Source organism: Spinacia oleracea, chromosome 5 (assembly GCF_020520425.1).
Source record: "Spinacia oleracea cultivar Varoflay chromosome 5, BTI_SOV_V1, whole genome shotgun sequence".
Lineage (NCBI taxonomy): Eukaryota > Viridiplantae > Streptophyta > Magnoliopsida > Caryophyllales > Amaranthaceae > Spinacia > Spinacia oleracea.
In genome coordinates this window covers 59,831,335-59,852,813 of record NC_079491.1, presented here as the reverse complement: position 1 = coordinate 59,852,813, position 21,479 = coordinate 59,831,335, and the positions used below count along the sequence as shown (strand labels likewise).

General features: G+C 40.8%; 1 protein-coding gene across 1 annotated transcript; it reads left to right on the top strand.

The window, feature by feature from the left end:
* Window positions 1–249: 249 nt before the first annotated feature.
* Window positions 250–7,657, top strand: LOC110796580 (two-pore potassium channel 3). The gene is made up of 2 exons (XM_022001640.2): window positions 250–2,208; window positions 7,161–7,657. The coding sequence occupies exons 1-2, from the start codon at window positions 980–982 to the stop codon at window positions 7,318–7,320; spliced, it is 1,389 nt and encodes a 462-aa protein (XP_021857332.1). The 5' UTR covers window positions 250–979; the 3' UTR covers window positions 7,321–7,657.
* Window positions 7,658–21,479: the final 13,822 nt, after the last annotated feature.

Genomic DNA, 21,479 nt, shown 5'->3' with positions numbered 1-21,479 from the left:
GTGAGCAGGTCCTTTTGTAACTATTGAAGTTGCTCTAAGAGTCTGCATTTGAATGGGTCACCGGTCGAAGTTCGGTAATTTTTTTTTTTTTTTTTATAATTTTTAAAAAAGTGTATTTTATGAGGACTGCAACTGCAACCAAACCGTTGCCAATAGGGGTAATGTTAGAAACTGATTCGTAGGTGAGTTCGATAGAATACAAAGCCACAACGGAAATAGTGGTGCACACCCCCCAACTTACACGACTCGTGTAGGAAACCCCCTCCCCTGACGCTCAACGTGTATTTGCGCAACTGACTTGAATCATATTTTTTTTCCAGTTACAATTTTACACCACCTCTTTCCGCCATTAATTCTCTCTCCTTCCTTCACTTTGATCTTAATCTCTGCAACATATTCCAGCATTAAATTATAGAATACAGAAATATCCCATCAAATTAACTGACCCCACCCTCTTTTCTCTCTCCTTTTCCGCCATTAATCCTGTCCTTCCTTCACTTTGATCTTTGTCTTTGCAGTATTAATTACACAAGGGATAAACATAGGACTATCATAGTATTCCTAGAAAAAAGTGACGTCACCTCGTCTTTTCAGTCTCTTCTTCGATAAATCTGCCGCAATTTTAATGGGTGTTCTTCAAATGTGTTGAAACACCTTTCGATTTCTTCAGTTTGCAGGATTCCTTGACGAAACATTTCTTTTGGGTATAAGCTAAATTCGGTTTTTGTAAGTTTTCTCCATACCAGTTTCTCTTACTCACTTAGTTCCCTTCGGTTTGCAATTCAGCCGATTTTTTTGTTCCATTTTTATTGTTGAAGGTGCAGCTTTTGATATTTTTGGGTGAATTTCAATATATTGAGTTTGATTGATTGTAAGGCGAAACGTTTCTTTTGGCCATTTTCATGTTGGGTGTTAAGCTTGAAAACATCATTTCAATGGCGCCAAAATCCATATAGAAAGTTTTTGTGGGGTAGCCCAGATGGAGGAAGACCATCTTCTGCCATTGTTAAGGAAGCAAGTACCTCCACCACCTTTAACTTTGTCCTCTCTTCCTGAATATGAAGAGCTTTCACTCGCTTTAACTCCTTCTGAGTTCAAAGATCGACTCATTTTTGGCTCTTTTCCGTCCTCACCTAAAGACCCCTCAATCACAATTCAATCCCCATCCTCTTCTTCTTTCTTGGAAGCCCTGTCGCTTTCGGCTTCGCCTTTGCCATCTCCGCGTCCGTCTTCTGAATACCATCATCTGTCTTTTCTATTTGACCCACAATTGTCTCAGCAATGTCTAGAATTCCAACACCAACACCAGCACCAGCAGCCGCAGCCGCCTCAGTCGCTGCTGCAGCAGCAACATCAGCAGTGGTTGATTGATCCAAATTACCATGGGAAGAAAACCAATCTGCACAGGTCAAAAACTGCTCCAGCTATGGCTGTTTTAAATAGAGGGGATCAAAAGAAAGGAAGTGATAATAAACCACAACCTAGTTCTCAGTCAGTTGTTATACAAGCTTTTGTGTTGCTTGTGATATATTTGTCATTTGGGGTTCTTATATATTGGTTCAATAGAAGACAGTTTTCGGTTACGGAAACTCATCCAGTAATTGATGCATTGTATTTTTGCATTGTGACTATGTGCACTATTGGGTATGGGGATATAACCCCCAATTCTACTACAACTAAGTTGTTCTCGGTTTTGTTTGTGTTGGTTGGGTTTGGATTTATTGATATTTTGCTAAGTGGGATGGTTACTTATGTGTTAGACTTGCAAGAGAATTATCTACTTAAGACTGTTAAGGCCGGGAAACAAGAGAAACAGGCAAAGTCGGTGCTAATTGATGTCAAGAAAGGGAGGATGAGGATTAGAATGAAGGTGGCATTGGCATTAGGTGTAGTGGTTCTATGTATTGGAGTTGGGGTGGGTGTTATGCATTTCGTTGAGAAACTTGGTTGGGTGGATTCCCTTTATCTCTCTGTCATGTCAGTAACCACGGTGGGTTATGGTGATAGGGCGTTCACATCGATGTCTGGTCGTGGATTTGCATCTGTTTGGTTGCTTGTATCCACACTTGCTGTAGCCCGTGCTTTTCTTTACTTGGCCGAGGCTAGAATAGACAAGCGGAATAGGCTGTTGGCAAAACGGGTGCTTGGTCAGGACATGACCATCTCACAGTTTCTTGCTGCTGATATGGACAATAATGGTTTTGTGAGGTAACAACCTGGTCTTTGCCACTTGTTAAGTTGTTATTATGTTTATGTTTTTTCTTACAATTTGAAGTTAATTTGCCATTTGCATGTTAAACTTGTTATTGTTCTGGTGAAGATTGTTAGCATAAATCCTACTGTAGACACATTTGGATAGTTTTTATGTACTGCTAATGATTATTGTTGACTGTACCTCATGCTTTTGGAGCAAAGTGAGAGGTTGAAATTATTTCTCACCTGCTAGGCATATTGATGAAATTACAAATATTTACTTGTATAATTGCCAATTACTTTCTAAATTTGTGGCTTAGAAACATTCAATAAACCTGTTCTTCAAATAGTTGATATAATGATATTAATGTTGATGTACTTATTAGTAAAAGCCTTCTCATTGCGATACAGAACTTGATTTCTCAGCCACCAAATGCAAAATGGTTGTATTTCCATCGGGCAATTTGAACTTTTCGTTTTCCTTACTTCAACTCCATCACTGCTTTCATGGAACCGACACTTGATTTGCAAATGCTGCACACTTCCTTGCTGATCACAAAAGATGCATTCATCTTTCTGTGACAGCCCTATTAAGCAGTCTGTAAATAAAAACCAGTTAGGCATTAAACAATGGGTGGTATAACCTCCCTATATTGACACTCTCCCTCCACCCAAAGTGCCTCATCCTTCTCACAATTCCATGGACTTTACCTATCAGATAGAGTCTCTCCAAGGGCTCTTCTCCTATGGCCAAACCTTTCTTTTACATAATAACATAGTCATTAAACTCAAAGGTTTCAGCCAAACCATTGAAACTTCTCCTTTAGTTCTTACCTATTACTTCCTCCGTTTCACAATAGATGCATCATTTTGACTTTCTATAATATTTATATGCTAACTTTGACCATCAATATCTTAAATACATACTTCCTCCGTTTAAAAATGGGTGCACCCCTTTTGGCTTTGTGCACTATTCATATATTAACTTTGACTCTTTTTTTTTTGGTAAAATAGTAATATATAAACCAAAGCAATAAGCTCAAAGGTCATACAAACAACAGCTAGTCAAAAGACAACAACAAACAAACCTCGACTCTCTTTTTACAAATATATAAAAAATAAATGTTCTCATATTAAAAAATTGTTGGATTAAGTGTCGATGTCTACTTTTCAAAATATCAAAAAAAAGTATTTTTATTAAAAGATAATTAAAGATATTAACGGTCAAAGTTGTGCATTGACAAACGCGAAAGTGGTGCAATTATTTCTAAACGGAGGAAGTATTAATAAAAGTTAGATAATTTGAAATATGTATTGAGATTAACCCAATAACAATTAAAAAACATAAAATTTGTCTTCAAGTATCAATAATAAATATGGTCAAAGTTAGTAAATGAATTGTGTAAAAAGTCAAAATGATGTATATATTGTGAAACGGAGAAGCATTATGGTTTTATCCATTTATTTCAAAAGAGTAACACTTAACTCTTACCTGTTGACAAAACCATTCTGTTTGTCTGTGAATTAATGTTGCACATTCAATGTTAATTTTTTTGAAATAAACTGCAGTTTCTTGGGTGAGTGATGCATGTGCAATAAAAAATTTGGGGTTTATTTTAGGTTGAAGGTTTTTGACCCAGAGAAGATAAAAGGTAGGAACTTAGTCTAATTGCAGTTATTCGGGGGTAAGCGGTTGTTTCAACTTCTTTATACCTCATCAACGGGGCATGCTTTGCTTTCTATATGGGTGAACGTTGTCCTTCAGTCCTGATTAAAATAGTCGTTGCAATTGTGGATCATTTTCACAAGCCCTAGGATTGATTTTGAAGATGGTGATTCTACTGCTTTATAAAGGCAACCAAATTAGACCCAAGGCCTTGGCAACCTAGCTTCATGCTGTCTTAGTTCTTGGTTGGCAATCATATGATGCTGTCTCTTGATGTCGTGTGTCTTCTTTGACTCTCTATGGTTCTGTGTGAGAGATTTAGTAAATAAACAAATGTTTCTGAGCTATAATCTTCTAAAGCAGCCTTGAGATTGTTGAGAAGCGTTTCCTGCTTTTCACAGGAATTTAGAAAAATACTTGTGTAATTTAGAGTCAACTTGAGGGCTGGATGCCCTTCTATTTAGCAGATTCTTGTTGTCTTAACATAAACACGTAGTTAAGAGCTCACTTCAACTGGTGAAGCCGACGTTAGATCGTGGGATAAGATAAAGGCTCTATGGTTATTATCTCCTTAGATGTGGCATTGGAGGTCTTGCCACTTCCCTTTTTACTTGCAGAGTGTACAATTTGTTATTGGTTGAAGTGAGTCCACAGGGTGCACTCTGATGTCTTTCGTTCTCTTATTAGATCTTTTTATTGGAATTGGGGGACACTCACATGCTTTGGGTAAGCTAGCAGTGAATAAGAGTCTAATTTTATGCTCCACAATAAAATTGCACCTGAAACAAATTAACCCCAAAACATGACGTTTTGGTGTTTTTGTCAGATTAAGGAGCTTGCGACAAAACAGGGTTTTTTGTTGTTTTTGTCAGGTGTTGCATTTTTTGTGTGCTTTCTAGTGGGATGAGGTGGAAGGGGGAGTGTAATTTTGTGCATGGCAAATAACCTATATTTTTTTTTCTGTACAACTCATCTTTTTGTTCACCGTAGAAGAATTTATTGGACTATTCTTGGATTATTTTACCTTATCCTTGATGACCAAGAAGAACAGTATATATTAGTACATCTACTCTTTCTAAAAGATTGAAATAAAGTGTATAGATGCAAAGTTATTTTTTTCAATTTATGGGGCTCTCTTATGGAACATGAATTCTTTCTTTACCTTGTTTAGCACTGGATGTTTTTGTGATTGACTAAGTTTCAGAATCAAGTTCACTGAATTATTCCAAAATTTGCAACTCATTTATTAGAGAAAGTATGGTAAGCTTTCCAAGCAGCCGGGAGTAAGAAAGTTGTAACAGATATGTTCTGAATAGCATCATACTATAACTGAGTAGTTCTATTAAAATGTTACTTCCTGGAAAGTACTGTTTTTTTACCTACTGATAATTTGGAAACTATCGTCACCGAAATCTGGTAATGAAAACTGCACGTTAAATCAGTAATTGATTTTTTTTCAAATGATGTATGTAATTTAACGTTCTTTCCCATTCTACATTATTCACCCTCATTCGATACTGATGATTCACCAGGGGCCTGTAATTTAATTGTGCACCCACAAAAGTCCTAAATGTCTATCTGTAAAGGGGGTGAGACCACATTATGTGAGAATCATTAGGAAAATTATACTCTTTCAAGTGTTTGCTCATGTTGCTCTGTCAAAGTTTAGCGGTTAGCTTGTCTTTTATTACCTTCTTGTCTGCCACTTTTGGCAGCAATTTATTTGAATGGTGGTTAATTTCTGGCAACAAATAGTACCAATACTGAGACTTAACTTCGTTGTATCAGACATAAGCTGATGTCAGTGGCCCATTCCCAGTGAATGGTTTCATGAACACTGAAATAGGAATATTGTCTTAGGCTTCATTTGTTTTGGAGGAAAACACTTTCCTGAAAAATGATTTTCCCATTTTCTTTTGTTTCTTTTGTTAAGAGTGGAAAACAGTTTTTCCAAAGGAAGAAAACTTTCCCTAGGGGAAAAAAATTCTTTACTTTTAAAAAGAAGGAATACCACATTTGCCTCTCCAATCCCTTACATTTCTTTTCTTTTTCTCTCCTCCCATCCATCTCTCTTTTCCACTTCTATATTCTTTTCTTTATAACTTTTCTTATAGGAAACAAACAAAGAAACAGTGTCTGGTTTTGCTGCACTTGCGATTATTCTTCAAGTCAAAATGCTCTAAACTGTAAATAGGTCATCGGTTAGGGGTAATGTAATAGGTCTTGGACTCTTGGTTGCTGTAATTTCCAATTGTTCTTTGGTATTTCTTTAATTGGGAGTAGAAATTCTCATGCACAATAGATAGAGTGTTTACTATACATAACTCTGGTTTTCTATTTGAGTAATATTGGCTTTCTGTCTCTGATCTTCTGGCACAGTTTTGTCCCATTTTCCCCAGTGCCACTTTAACATACTACAGGATTGCATTGATACCTTACGTGTTTATTTGTTGAGCAAAGTATGGGAAGCATGTTTAATTAATTAGCCACCCTACAAATATATCGTATATATAATAATATATATGTATGCCTTACAGTTTCGCCAATGACGAGTGGCATAATGTTGAGTGGTATAAATAAAAAAGCCGTGAGCTCCAACATCGTGGAATAGCATATCTTTAGAGGGGTCATATATTTACGCTGGGAACTGTCAAGATTATTCCTTCCAATATGAACGTGAGAACTTGCCTTTTTGGGATATTCTATTGAAGAAACAATTGTGGGCATAGATATGAAATATAAGTTTGGACAAAAGGAAAAAGAATATTGAGAAGAAATGTTAACCTATCAGTGTGGAAATTTCCATTTAAATTCTTGGCAAAAGACTAGCATTGGCATTATTGTGCAGAATGGGAAGTTATATTTTGCTTGTGACTTCTCAAATGAAGCCAAACTGTTAACATCATTCAGAATTAACTACCTGGCTTACTGAAATTCTACAAGGGAATATCTCAGCTTATCCTTTTACCTGGAAATTTGTTGCATTTACAAGTTAATGTGATTGCTCGTCTTTTTCAGACTTCCTTTCCTGGTCACCTTTCCCTTGTATCTAAATATCTTTTTTCCCTCATGGGTCTATTGGACTAGGTTGCATGCATCTTGACTTGTCTTTATATTAGATTCAACACTTTGATATTGCTGATTGTTGTTACTTGTTAGTTGGTGGCAGTAGTTATTGGTTGGTTTAATATAACAGAAATATAGTGGTCCCATTGCTTGGGATGGAAAAGGCGGGAGTGATGAGTGACAGTCTAAGAAAAAAGTAATGTTATTATAGTGTTGATGTTGTTTGGTTTTGCAGTAAGTCGGAGTATGTAATCTACAAACTGAAGGAGATGGGAAAGGTTTCAGAAAAAGACGTTCTACTGATATGCAAGAAGTTCGAACAACTGGATGCTGGCAGCTGTGGAAAAATTACACTAGCAGATCTTATGCACAGTCGTCACCGAGATTTATTTTAGTAATCAAAATGAGGCTGAGAAGGTGAAAGGTGCTGGTCTTTTATCTGTAAATACACAACATCAGTTTCATTCTCAGCTTATATTAGATCAAGTACATTATTCTAAAATAATTTTTGGAAATGATAAGTGCTCTTTCCTAAAGGAAAGGAGCTGCGATATTGTATGGTTCGAATGAATGGGTAATAAACTAATAACTAACAAGGCGTCTTAAATCTTAATGCTGTGGAGAAGATTTGTTTATATGACAGATGTCTGAGCTAGGCGAAAGCGTAATAGGTATCAATTTTATTTTATTTTGTTTTTGCTGTTGATTTGAAAGGTTATTTCATCCGTATGATTACTTATTTTTTTTGGTGCAAATGAGCCAAGAATGGCGGGGATGAGAATCGATCCCAGGATCACCTGGAACCGGGAGGGAAGCTCTAACCAACTGAGCTATCCCCCACTCTCGAATGGCCATCTTATTTCATCCGTATGATTACTTATGAATGGCCATCTTATTCTTTGTACTCGTACAAATTACGCTGCTCAAAATTGGAGCTAGGCTTTGACATGTTTCGACTTCTCCAAACCTTCTTGGATAGAGGCATAGAGCCTTGGAAATAAATTACTTGTACAGTTGTATGATGTACAATATGCGTTTCTTGTTACTTTCTTTCCATTTGTTATCTCGTAAATCAAACAATTATCATCGTCACACTATTCCGAAGATTTTGGAATATGAACCTGTAACGTGGCAATTAATATCAGACCATATGGTATAAAAACTTAACTTCCACACCCTCACTTTGTTAACATGGCTAATAGCCTAAAATAGTGTACTAAAAGGTTTTCACCTTTCAGACTATGCAGTTAGCGCAATTAACCCTAATTGATTTCGCCAATTGTAACTTTGCTCCCTAAAGATAAAAATTTAGCATTTACATGATTGGATCGCATTTTTATTTGTTTAATACAACCGGATTGGAATAAATTTTTGGGAATTCGAACTGGATTAAATTGGGAGGAGATGACTACATCAACCCAATGAGTTGTTTATCCAGCTAAAGTGGACAATCTAGTGAACGAAGAAAACTTATGGATAATCATGACATTGGTAACAAAAGGCAGCAAGGCATGGAACTTGGGAATAACTAAAATGATTTGATCCAAATTACTTGTAACTTCCAATCAATACCTACTGGTATTTAAAAAACAAAACCAACATCATTTTAACACACATAAGCAACACCATTTTGAGGATACGTGTCAACCAACATCATTTCAATGACACGTAAGCAACACCATTTTAAGGACACGTGTCCCAACCTTATTAATTTGTTATAAAAAAGTAATGATCATTTATTATTCCACTTTATTGCCATTAGTTATTACGTAGTAAACTACTAATCTCTGTCTCTTTAATTTACTACTCCCTCCGTTTCTTTTTGTTTATTACGTAATCATTTTAGGGTGTTTCACAATGTTTGTTACGTGAGAGAATATTTTTTTTATAAACTTATTATACTATCATTTTTTGTGTAAACTTTTAATTTTAATTGGTCCAATTTTTTCAACTCATTAAATTTGTTTACAATTTCTCAAGTATCAATCTTTGTGCTTTTCCATTATTGGTTCATTTTGATAAATAAACCAATCTTATTGGTTCCCAGGCCTGGGCGCTGAAAATACCTGGTACGTGTTTTTTCCTAATTCCTCGTGGATTAGAGTTCTGCAATTCTATCTTTCCACGAACTCTTTTCTATAAATAAGGCCTTAAGTTCGACGTGAAAAGGACACAACACACAATTATATTTCTGAGTATTGACTCTGAACCCCTAAGCCTAAGCCTCACGCTGCAAAACCGATCACGCGTTCTGTCGCAATCGATCCATAAATCGAACAGAACGTATCCTGTCCCATAATTTGAGATTCGTTAAATAAAAGGAGAAATAGCAAAGTCAAAGTGGTTAGTTTTCTGAGAACCGTGACGCACCTCTCAAGGGTGCGTCGTAATGTGTCCCTTTTCTATGATTTAATTGCTTTCCTCGCCCTTTTATGAATTGTTAAACTAACTAAATATGATTGTTCGATCACGCCTAATAAATATGATATTTTTGGGAAATTGGATTATCATGCTAGGCCCCTTAAAACAATCTAAATAAGATAATCGCGCTCGATCTAGTACTATATGTTGCATATTGTTAAAATCAACTCAGATTAGTTTAATAGTTAACGCATGTCCCTTCAATTATTTATGCTGAGCTAGTAAGGATATCCTGCCTCTGGAGTTATCGAAGAGCGAATACTCCTCTCGGTAGTTACAGTCCCCCGAACCCTCAATCTCTACCCCGTGGGTGTACGTTGAGTGATCCCCACCACCAGGGATCACAAGGGAACCTACGGCCGTCGTGGTCAAACATAATTGCACTCCCTTTATGTCACGATAACCGGGTTTTGTCAGTTTTTCTCATTGTCGTTAAAAACTGAATGGCGACTCCTATATTACTAGTCAATTGGGTGTAAACTCACAGGAAATCCAATTACACTTGATTTGACAAAAAGAAGCGTCACACCCACGAGGGACGAGGTCACGCATTAGCCTCGTGCTTTTTCGACCCCCTCACAGTGGCGACTCCACTGGGGATAGTGAAGGAAATACTCGTGCTCGTAGGTAATCAAAATAGCCGAAGGGTGAAACGATCATACCCCGCGTTTATTTCCCCATCAAGTTGGGACGACTTGAAAATCAGCATATTAATGTGAACGGGCAGAACCGCATAACGAATCTTGGCTCCCTTGGTGTTTCATCTCGGGAGTTGGGACTAAGGATACCCATCGCCAACTGGGGGGTGCATACGCTTCGAATGTTGTCCACTCGGCACCTTCGCTAGTAGTACACCCGTCCCAAACCCAATCGCTCGCCCACTAGGTCCCTCTCGCCTGCATGCCCCATTGGCTTGCACTTGCGGGTTGGCCTTCTGGGACGAAATTCGTCTGTTGAAAGCACTACCCCGACCGGGGCATGTGGTGGATCTGCGATAGAAGCGGTACCAAGCCAGGCGCAAATAACTACCCATAGAAGCCTATCATAAACTACATGACATATTATTATTGCCTCATGATGGAATGTTAGTTATGTGTAGCGAAATATATGATTGTGTGTGACAAACTATCCTAGAAAAACCAACGACCTTAAAAATTGCCCAAACATTCATAAACCAATTTGCCAAAGAGTTATACCGAAATACGTGTTCCGCAAACCCGAACGATCGCCACAAAAATAAGCGACGCTCGGGATGGCCTGTAACGAATCCCACAAACGCTGCACAACGCGTAAAGGACGTTATTAGGCAAGCACGCAAAATCGAAGTCGCATAAACAAAAGTAGACGCAAACAGAAAACGAGAACCAGCCAGGGACGCATTTTCAACGCCCCTGGCTGGGCACCAGAATTTCTCACGCCCTACGCTGGGCGCTGAAGTTGCTGCTTGGCCTCCTGGTCAGGCGCAGCAGCCTCGGTGCCCGCGCAAAAGGAAAATACGTAGCACAAAAAAAAACGTTCGTAAAAAGAATTGCTACGAGGGCGTAAGAAAATTAAAGCACTCAGCGACTCATAAAAAATAAATAACTCTTTGCGTCGTTGTTAGGCCTCCTACGACGACAATGCTCGGCACCAAAACCGAACATGCTAATAATTATGAATGTCACACGGGCAAGTGTTTCGAAAATCCAAAGAATGACAAAAAAAAAGAACTAAAAAGTGTACCAACAAAAGAAAGAGTGAAAAGCCAATAGAGAGAGTCGAAGTCTAGACTAAGTAATACTTGAAACTTTGGGACCTAAACTTTAGCTTATCTTATGCATAGGACTGGTCCTGACACTTGGTGCCGATCAGGAAATCAACGGTTAGTGCGCCTCGAAGATACATCGCCAACACCAGGTTTAGTGACTCCAAGCTCCGTTCGTCATCCCTCATTTCAAGGATCTCCGCTTCCCCAACCTCGATTCGCACCCTCAAACATGTCCATCGAAGAATTGCGAGACCAGATGTCTCAAATGACCCAACTCATGGGCCAACTGAAAATGGAAAACGAAGCCTTAGCGGCTGCACAAGCCAAAAATGACCTCGATAACGAGAAGAGGATTGAAAAAATGGTCCTACAGCAAACCATGGGGAGCAAGTACTTCTCCCTCGATCCTGAACCTTTTCCTGGCAAACTACCAGAAAAGTTTAGTTCATCTGACTGACCAAAGTTTAAAGCCACGGACAATCCCCGTGATCATCTATTGAGCTTTGTGAATGCCATGAACTTGAAAGGCGTGGACAAGTCCATGTATTTACCTGCCTTTCCTTTGTCCTTGGAACCTGTGCCGCTCAAATGGTACTATCACCAGGACCCTAAGCTCTTCCCCACTCGGGAAGACTTTGTCAATGTCTTTCATCAAGAAATACTCGTCGAACATGGATTTTCAAGTCACCATGCGCGAGCTGGAAGTTCTCTTCCAAAAGAAAAATGAGGGTTTCACAACCTACTTTGCTAGATGGAGGGATCAGGCGGCCCAACTAATCAGTAGGCCTCCCGAAACAGAATTGGTCCGAAAATTCATTGACAACCCGGACCCGGCCTACAGACAGCACCTTAGGTACCTGGGACTTGACACTTTCAAAAGAGTTTATGATGTGGGAATAAAGATCGAGGATGATCTCGCAAAAACAATACAAAGTAAACCCGCATACAAAAGCAACACCTACAACAGGGGCAACACGTCCCAAGCCCAAGAAGTCCATGCCGTAGAGGAGACTCCCGCCCGAAGAAGCCTTGGAAGATGGGTCCGAGACCGAAAGTTCGCCCCACTCGGGTCAACTTTGGTACAAGCCTTCGAAAGACTAACCAATCAAGGAAAGTTGAGACCTATAGGCCCCACCCGTGACCCTCCTGTCAAAAGCAAATACTGGGTCGAAGGTACTTATTGCAAGTTCCATCAAGGAAATGGGCATGACACCGAAAACTGCTGGAACCTAAAAAATACAATCCAGGACATGATAGAGGATGAAGTAATACCTCTCCCTAACGTTGGCAAACCCAACAACAACAAGAGCCCACTCGGCTCTTGTCACATCTCTCTCGACCAACCAGAAAATGAGAACTTCGACCCCACGGTGTACATTACGCCTCAAGGTGCACCACTCGTTGTGGTCCCTATGGATCGAATCGAGGGAGAAGTGTGCGGTGTGTGGGATGATGATGCTGAAGATATATACCTATCTCAAGTGTCGGGCCAGGACCTCTTTACTGAAACTTGGTCCGGGTATGCTCACATCGACACCACCCCTCAGGAGCCCGAGGTCGACAACCTCACTCGATCCGGAAGGATATACCAACCAGATATTCGCCCACCTCCTATGGACGACATCCCAGTTAGGTAAACTCCTGAGAATGGACGGCACGCCACCGTCGCAGAAGTCATCGAAAATCCTCTCTTGAAACAACTAAAAAGAACCAAGGCCGAGATTACCATCTGGGATCTCATGTGTACTTCAAAGGAACATCGCGAAAAGCTTATTCGCTCACTTGATCTCATCTCGGTGCCTACAGATATCACACCTGATTCATTGGTTAACCATGTCACGAGAGATGCTGGAGAAAAGGCCATAGTTTTCACTGACAAAGACTTGCCCAAAGAGGGGGGTGCTCACAATAAAGCACTTTATCTAGTGGTTGGATGCAAAGGACAAAACATCCCCCTAGCGCTCGTAGATAACGGTTCGGCGGTTAACGTTTGCCCATTGCGAACCGCCCATTGCTTGGGGCTAGGAAACGATGACTTTCAAACCTCCACGCAAGGGGTACGAGCTTATGATAACTCCCGAAGGCCTGTGTTGGGAAAAATCAACCTTACCATACAAACCGGGCCTGTGGCACGCACCACGGAGTTTCAAATAATCGACGTCAAGCCCACTTTCAACCTCCTCTTGGGGCGACCTTGGCTCCATGACTTAGGAGGTGTGGCTTCTACCTTGCACCAAATGGTTAAACTTAACCATAACGGGGTAATACTAGAAATCCGCGCCCCTCCTCTCGACGTCAGTTGTACTATGGTTGGAACGGCCGAAACTGCAGACGATCTTTACGGGTTTCAAATGGAAGAAACAATCTAGTTCATCGAAGATTATGATCCAGCATTCCTAGACCCGCACGCATCCCGACTCATCCCTAAAATGCTGTTAGCTCAAGGCTATTTCCCTGGAACCCCATTGGGCATAAGGAAGACGGAATGCACATTCCATCCTTTACCCAACAAATCTACTCCCTTTGGCTTAGGCTATGAACCAACGGAGGAAGATATTGCTGACCGCCTGTCTGGGCTACGCCTTAACAAGGCCAAATAAACCACCCTCCTTCCCCCATATCAAAGAACCCTTAACGGGATGTTCGTTCGGGAAGGAGAAGGACACCCATGCTGTGATTTCCCTGAACCCTTCGTTCAGGATGGCTTGCTAAAACCAGGATTTGAAATCTTCCATGACTGCCATACCTTGGATGAGGCACCCCACCTCACCAAAACTAAAACAGCTGAAATATTGGACAACCAGGCTCTATGGACATTGTTTAACGAATCGAGGCCTATGGAGGACGAGACTGTGATGACTACCCTAGCTTTACAAGATGAAGGTTTCGATCCAACCCGGTTAATCGCTCCTGCATCAACACTAGAAGAGATCGAGAACGGATGGGTGAAGACATATCAGTGGGTCAATGCAAAAGGAATAGAATTCAAGATGAGTACCGGTGAAGGACCGAATTTTTACGAGACTAAACCCAAGGCTTGAGCCACATAGAGCACCTTATTAAAAAGCGCCTAGTAGTTCTTTAGATTGGTAGAAAAATAATAAAGACTTTAGATGGTCCTAAGACCCCTTAGAATATAGGTCAAGTTTATTTCAGTGTGTTTTCCTTACTTTCCAAATTAATAAAGGCGTAATATTTCTCCTAAAAATTCTAACACTAAGTAAGCACCAAAAGTACTTGCAAAATACAAACATAAAGAGGCGGCCCACTCTAGGCCCAACAAACGAGACCCATTCGGTCTTGAAATAGTGCCATGGGAACCAATTCCCGAAACCCACAAAATAAACCGCACCATCCCATTCATATCCCCAAAACCTAAAAAGTCAACCAGTGTCATCATAAAAGTCAATCCATGCAACCCAAAGAAATCAAAGGAAATCAAAATCCAAAACAAATGCAAATGTTGCTTAAAAGGGGAATTAATAAAATGTAACCCCATCATATCCTTCAAAAGCGACACGCACCTCAACCCACTCAAAAGCCTACACAAAGATGTTCATATCTTCCACACCCTAACTCCATTTTTAAAGCCGTTTCGAGTCACAGATAGAAAAAAATAATCCGGACAAAAATGCATCTCACGCTAACAGTCAAAAAAGCCTCCGAAATAGCCTCAAAATCAATTTTTATACAAGTACAAAAAGAAGAGCATAGCACTAAAACGAAAAAAAAGAAATAAATGCAAGAACACGTGAAGCAAAGCGTAAAAAACGACCGCCAGAAATCATTTTCAGCGCCCAGGGCCGGGCGCCGAAATCTTTGACGCCCCAGCCTGGGCGTTGAAACTCTCTGCCTGCCTAAATTTTTTTTTAGAAGTGCTGGTCATTTTATCCTCACATAACGGAAAAATAACGAACACTTGGGGGGTACAGCACGTATCCAAATAGGCTCACCAAAAAATATAGCCATACAAAAAGTAGTCGAATTTCATTTTTTACGCGACTTACGGCAAACAAAAAACGGCAGACGAAAATAATGATAATACTTCACTCATTTGACCGATTAAGTAATATGCTACCACCTCAGGGCATATCTATTAAAATCTGGCATCCTAGAACTTATTCTAGCTAGAACTACGCGCGACCTGATTCTGACAAGATACGTAGGCAATCCTTACCAAGGATTCGGTCCAATCAAAAAAAAAAACAAACATACATAAATTGTGCAAAAAGTGTTAGACATATAAAAATAAAAAAAAGAGGAGAAACAAAAAAATGAAAAATAAAATACGCCTTTATTGAAAAATAATAAGATGGAAAACAAAGTGCTAAGGAATGAAAAAACAAACACAACTGAAATAAATAAAGGGCACCTACACCCTAGCAAGAACTAAACTACTCTAGTTCTTCCGGATCATCAAATAAAGTCTTGTAGAGGGCAATATTCGCAGGATCCACCCCCACAGTCTTCTCCGCTGCCCCTATATCAATCTCCATAAGAACCGGCTCCTGGACACTAACTTCCAAAGATGCCAAGGCTTCAGAAACATTCTCAGTTATAGCCCGCTCAGCCTCAAGGGCACAGACAATAATGGGAGAAGGATTATTATCATCAACTAGACTAGTCATTGTTTCTACAGGCGGCTGAGCCTTCCTAACCCATACATTGTTCCGGCGACGATCTCCGCGAGAGCTTGCATTTCTTTTGACAACAGCAGGCCCCTTCATGTTAGGCATCTTTTTTGGCCTGAAACTGGAACGGGGAGGAACTTCCTTTCGCTTTTGATCAGGACGAGCTTTCACAGTCTTAATACCATGGGTACGAGGTTTTGGCAGAATCAGGACCCTCATACTTAACACGAATACGAGGTATCAAAAGCTCATCCGTCTCCCCATTTCGAGCCTCGGTCCTCACAGCTTTATCATCGGAGCTCATCCACAACTTGTAGTTTTCAGAAAGACCCGCAAAGCCATTTGTAGCTACGGCCCAACGCGGGAGACCATCATAATACTTAGCCCACGCTAGAACCCGTGCTTGTGAAAAGGCCGCTACTTTAGGTGGTACAGTATCAGAAAAGGGGATAGTCTGCCTTAAACCTAGAGGTGATCAAATGGCGGGCCGGGCCGGGTTCGGGCGTAAAAAAGCAGCCCGCTATGTCGGGCCGGGCCAAGATTCGGGCCAATTTTTTGTGCCCAAACCCGTTATTTTCGGGCCAGGCCTACCGGGCTTTTTGGGCCATTTTCGGGCCGGGCCAAATTTATAACTAAAAAGTGTATTTTTGTGTTTCCCAAACCCGCCCAAAAAAATAAAATTTTCGGGCCGGGCCCGGAAAATTCTGCCCAAACCCGCAAAAATTTCGGGCGGGCCGGGCCGGGCCGACGGGCCGGGCTCATCTTGATCAGGTCTACTTAAACCGTATTGACGCATGACTCGGTAAGGGAAAATATAAGTGGGCTGAGATAGCCCCAACAAAGAAACATAAACCGACACATCAGAACCCCCCGTCATAATAGTCAAACCCCACCATGGTACCACCCATTTAATAGAACAGATACCGTGAGTAAAAAAGGAGGCCCACTCGGCCTCGTCCTGGCCTCGGTGCAAATATTTTCGGTTACCCAAGGCTATAGGGCGATAATGTTTAGGATCGGCAGGAGTTTCCAAGAGCCTAAGCCGTTCCACGAGCCAAATCTGCAAAAAACGGGTACGATCAAAAAATAATAATAAAAAGAAAACGGTTCCTGGGGCGCAGTTTCAACGCCCAGGACCAGGCGCCGAAAATACCAGCGCCCAGCCCTGGGCGCTGAAACTCAGCCCCAAGGTAAGACGAATAAAAAATATATATGCGAAAAAAAAACGTATACATGCGCAAAGAAAAAAAATCGATTACCTGCAGTAATAGGGGGCTTCCCTTAAAATATTCAGATTTGGCGTCCTTCTTCAACTCATCCGCACTCAGCAAAGTCTCGGCAACCACCAACGGCATAATAGAATAGCAACTTACCATCTGGCTAATCAAGGGGATCAACCTTATGTCACCGAACTCACCATTGTTATTCGACAGCAAATAATGATTCAACAAGCAAAATACAAGGGCTCGAATACTCAATTTCTGTTCGGTCATATTCTTACTAGGCCTAAAGTGATGTTTTACAAGTTTTGCCAAATTAACCTCATCACCTACAACAACTTCAGCAAGCATGTTAGCATCTAGTCCTAGGAAAGCCCCTATGGTTGTTTTACTCTCTTCAATAGTGCCAGGAGTGGCAGGGGTAGCATTAGTAGGATAACCAAGGATCGCAGCAAATTCATCTGGCAAAGGACATATTTCGTTGTCCCGAAAGACAAAAACATGATGATCGGAATCCCAAAAGCTTAGGGCTGCGTGCAGGAAATTATAGTCAATGTTAATTTGTTGTAAGCCTAAAAGTGCCTCTAAGTGGTATTCTTTCAACAAAGCCTTTTCTGTAGGATTAAGGGCCCGTAGCCAACGCCTGACAGCCAGTTGGAGTGAGAAAGTAGGAATCGACATGACGAAAGCAAGGAGTAACTAAAACACAGCAAAGAAAGAAGGAGATTAAGAGTGATGGAAAATAGGGACGTATCTAGCTCCTATATATAGCTGAACGCATCAAGTGACATCCTGATCCCATTCGGAAACGCGTTAAGAAACCGAAAGTCAAAATTCGCCAGGAAAGGACATTCAGCGCCCGAATCTGGGCGCCGAAATAATTAACGCCCAGCCTTGGGCGCCGAAAATGCAGCCCAAGGCCCAGATTTCACAAAACGCGGAACGGGAAAAGACTTAAAACCGCGTTGCTAGACACGAGGCCCTATTGCAATTAAGATCAAGCTCCCAAATAGCAAAAATGAATGGTAAAACTTGGTCGAAACTTAGACTTATCTCAAGAAACATATATGTACACTTTTCAAAACAAATATGAAATATCAAGGTCATTCCTTCAAAACACCAAAAAATGTTGTTAAGTCGTTGGTTTCTCAAATAAAAATGTTTGTCTGTCAAAAGATTAAATCGGGTCAAGCTAAACCGAATGATATTAAACCTCGTCGCCCGAAGACTGAAGTCGCACCCCACGATTTCGCCAAAATAGCACACCACTATGAAAGGTCGCTCGCACATACGAGCACGACCCCGAACATGATTAAAAGACGTTATGAAGTATACGAAAAATGACTAACAAAGCCCAAGTGCTTGGGGGCTCGCGAAAAGTATACTCCAACAAAAAAGCGCGCAATCGAAATCACATTCCCGGACTGCGCTATACGCCGTCCCATGTTTGGATGATCTCAAAAGAACAGGTTCGACCGCAGAAAAGGGTCGTCACGGACACTTGTACATGGTCCTCTGATCAAAGACCAAGTGGTGGCAAAAATCGAGCCATAAAGACTAGCTCAAAACCACGAAAGCAGACGGTCGCAAGACAAAGGTCCGTCTGAACCCGTTGTCAACCCACGTTCAGGTTACAACTAAATTCGAGCATCCCTCGAAAGAATTCGCTCTTGCAAGAATGAACAAAAGAAATTCTCAAAAAAAAGAAATCACAATGAACAAAAAATAGAGACTTGCCCACCTCAATCAGGCAAGATCGCGCCGCGAACCACGCAAGTTCCAAATCAAGGAAAAAACGAATTCAGGGATGTCCACCCTTAGCGGACAGGGCTCGCCCACCTTCAACGGGCGGGGTCTGCGTCCCTAGCCGCGCAGGTCCTAGTTTTCCAAAAATGAAAATTTTAAAATTCAAAATGAAACAGGCTCGCCATCTTCAGCCGGCGGGGTTTACGGCGCAAACCACGTAGGTCCTCATTTTTCAAAAAATAAACACAAAACAAATTTCAAAATAGATTCGTCCACTTCTATCGGACGGGGTGTCCACCCTTAGCGGACAGGTTCGCCATCTTTAGCCGGCGCGGTCTACGTCACAAAACCGCGTAGGTCCTTATTTTCAAATTTCAAAGATAGATTCGTCCACTTCTATCGGACGGGGTGTCCACCCTTAGCGGACAGGCTCGCCATCTTTAGCCGGCGGGGTCTGCGTCACTAACCGCGCAGTTCCTTAGTCGCTGCAGCGATAACTTTTTCTGGTTTTCCGTTTTTCCAAAAAAGAACGATGTGAGTAGCTTTCCCTTTTTCCAAAGATTGGTTTTCCATTTTTTCCAAAAAAGAACGATGTACTGGATTTTCCTTCGTTTTACGTCCCATAAAAACAAGGGGGTTTTCTCGTTTAGCTAACCCTGAAAATGAGAATCTTTTAAAACATTTTTTACCTCGTGATTGGGCTTGGCCAGGCCCAATTACACTTTATAGCTTTGATTTCAAAAACATCTGTAGCTACTCCCAATGACAAAGTGAGGGAGTTTCTGCGCACCTTTAGATCCTTCCAATGACAAAGTGAGGAAGTTTCTATACTATCCGTTGACAAATCCCAATGACACGTGAGGGATATGTCGACACTTCAAGTGATGACCCTTAAGTCAAATGTTATCACTCGGGGGCTCGTGAGACCCTCGCCAAAACAGGTCACCATGGCTTGTGCGACGCACTCCATCTAATACTTTGACCATCATCTTACTCCAAGACTCAGTCAAAATGGGGGCTAACTGTAGACACCTACTTTTGTCCCCATTTCCGAAAGGGAAGGTTCGATGATGAAAGCGTAAATCTCCACTTGACAACGCATCTCCTATAAAATAACGAATCTCGATCACCCCTTTTCATTTCACCCGAAACCTGCTATTTATGGAAACCTGCTAAAAATAGTAACTGTCGTAATCGGTAATTGTTAAAAGTGGCAAGTCATAAAAGATAGAAACCTGTCAGAATTAGGTGTTGCACTCCAACATAAATCCTAAATGAGATAAAAATTGCGAGAGAGTCCTATTCCTAATATGATTCTAAAATAAGAGTCACGTATTAATTAAAATCCTAACGAGCCTAGAGTTCGTAACGGGCCCAGACGCATCCCGTCACAAGGTTAATACGCACTAAAAGACTCAATTAAATCTCAAATACTCCGGATTCTAGGAATTCGAATCTGACTAAGAAAAACAGCCCAGATCCTATTTTCAACGCCTGGCTCTGGGCGCTGAAAATACCTGGTACGTGTTTTTTCCTAATTCCTCGTGGATTAGAGTTCTGCAATTCTATCTTTCCACGAACTCTTTTCTATAAATAGGGCCTTAAGTTCGACGTGAAAAGGACACAACACACAATTATATTTCTGAGTATTGACTCTGAACCCCTAAGCCTAAGCCTCACGCTGCAAAACCGATCACGCGTTTTGTCGCAATCGATCCATAAATCGAACAGAACGTATCCTGTCCCATAATTTGAGATTCGTTAAATAAAAGGAGAAATAGCAAAGTCAAAGTGGTTAGTTTTCTGAGAACCGTGACGCACCTCTCAAGGGTGCGTCGTAATGTGTCCCTTTTCTATGATTTAATTGCTTTCCTCGCCCTTTATGAATTGTTAAACTAACTAAATCTGATTGTTCGATCACGCCTAATAAATATGATATTTTTGGGAAATGGGATTATCATGCTAGGTCCCTTAAAACAATCTAAATAAGATAATCGCGCTCGATCTAGTACTATATGTTGCATATTGTTAAAATCAACTCAGATTAGTTTAATAGTTAACGCATGTCCCTTCAATTATTTATGCTGAGCTAGTAAGGATATCCTGCCTCTGGAGTTATCGAAGAGCGAGTACTCCTCTCGGTAGTTACAGTCCCCCGAACCCTCAATCTCTACCCTGCGGGTGTACGTTGAGCGATCCCCACCACCAGGGATCACAAGGGAACCTACGACCGTCGTGGTCAAACATAATTGCACTCCCTTTATGTCACGATAACCGGGTTTTGTCAGTTTTTCTCATTGTCGTTAAAAACTGAATGGCGACTCCTATATTACTAGTCAATTGGGTGTAAACTCACAGGAAATCCAATTACACTTGATTTGACAAAAAGAAGCGTCACACCCACGAGGGACGAGGTCACGCATTAGCCTCGTGCTTTTTCGACCCCCTCACAACGTTAATAAACGTGCAACAGTCCAAACGTAACAAACAAAAAGAAACGGAGGGAATAAATTTGTACCAAAAATTAGGATTGATACTCAACTTGATTATACCTAAAAAACCGTCCCCTACCCCTCTTTCCCATTCTTCACCTTCCCATTAACTCTCCAACCTTAATTATTTTCAATGTCAATTTAATTCAATCCCCAAATCTTCTCCCCTTCTCCTATAGCATTCATTCAAAATTTAACCTCTCACCAATAGACTTTTTGACTAATCTGTTTTGAAACGGTAGGAGATTATAAGGTGCTTTAATTCAATATTTCGTGTTTATTTTCATGCACGCAATT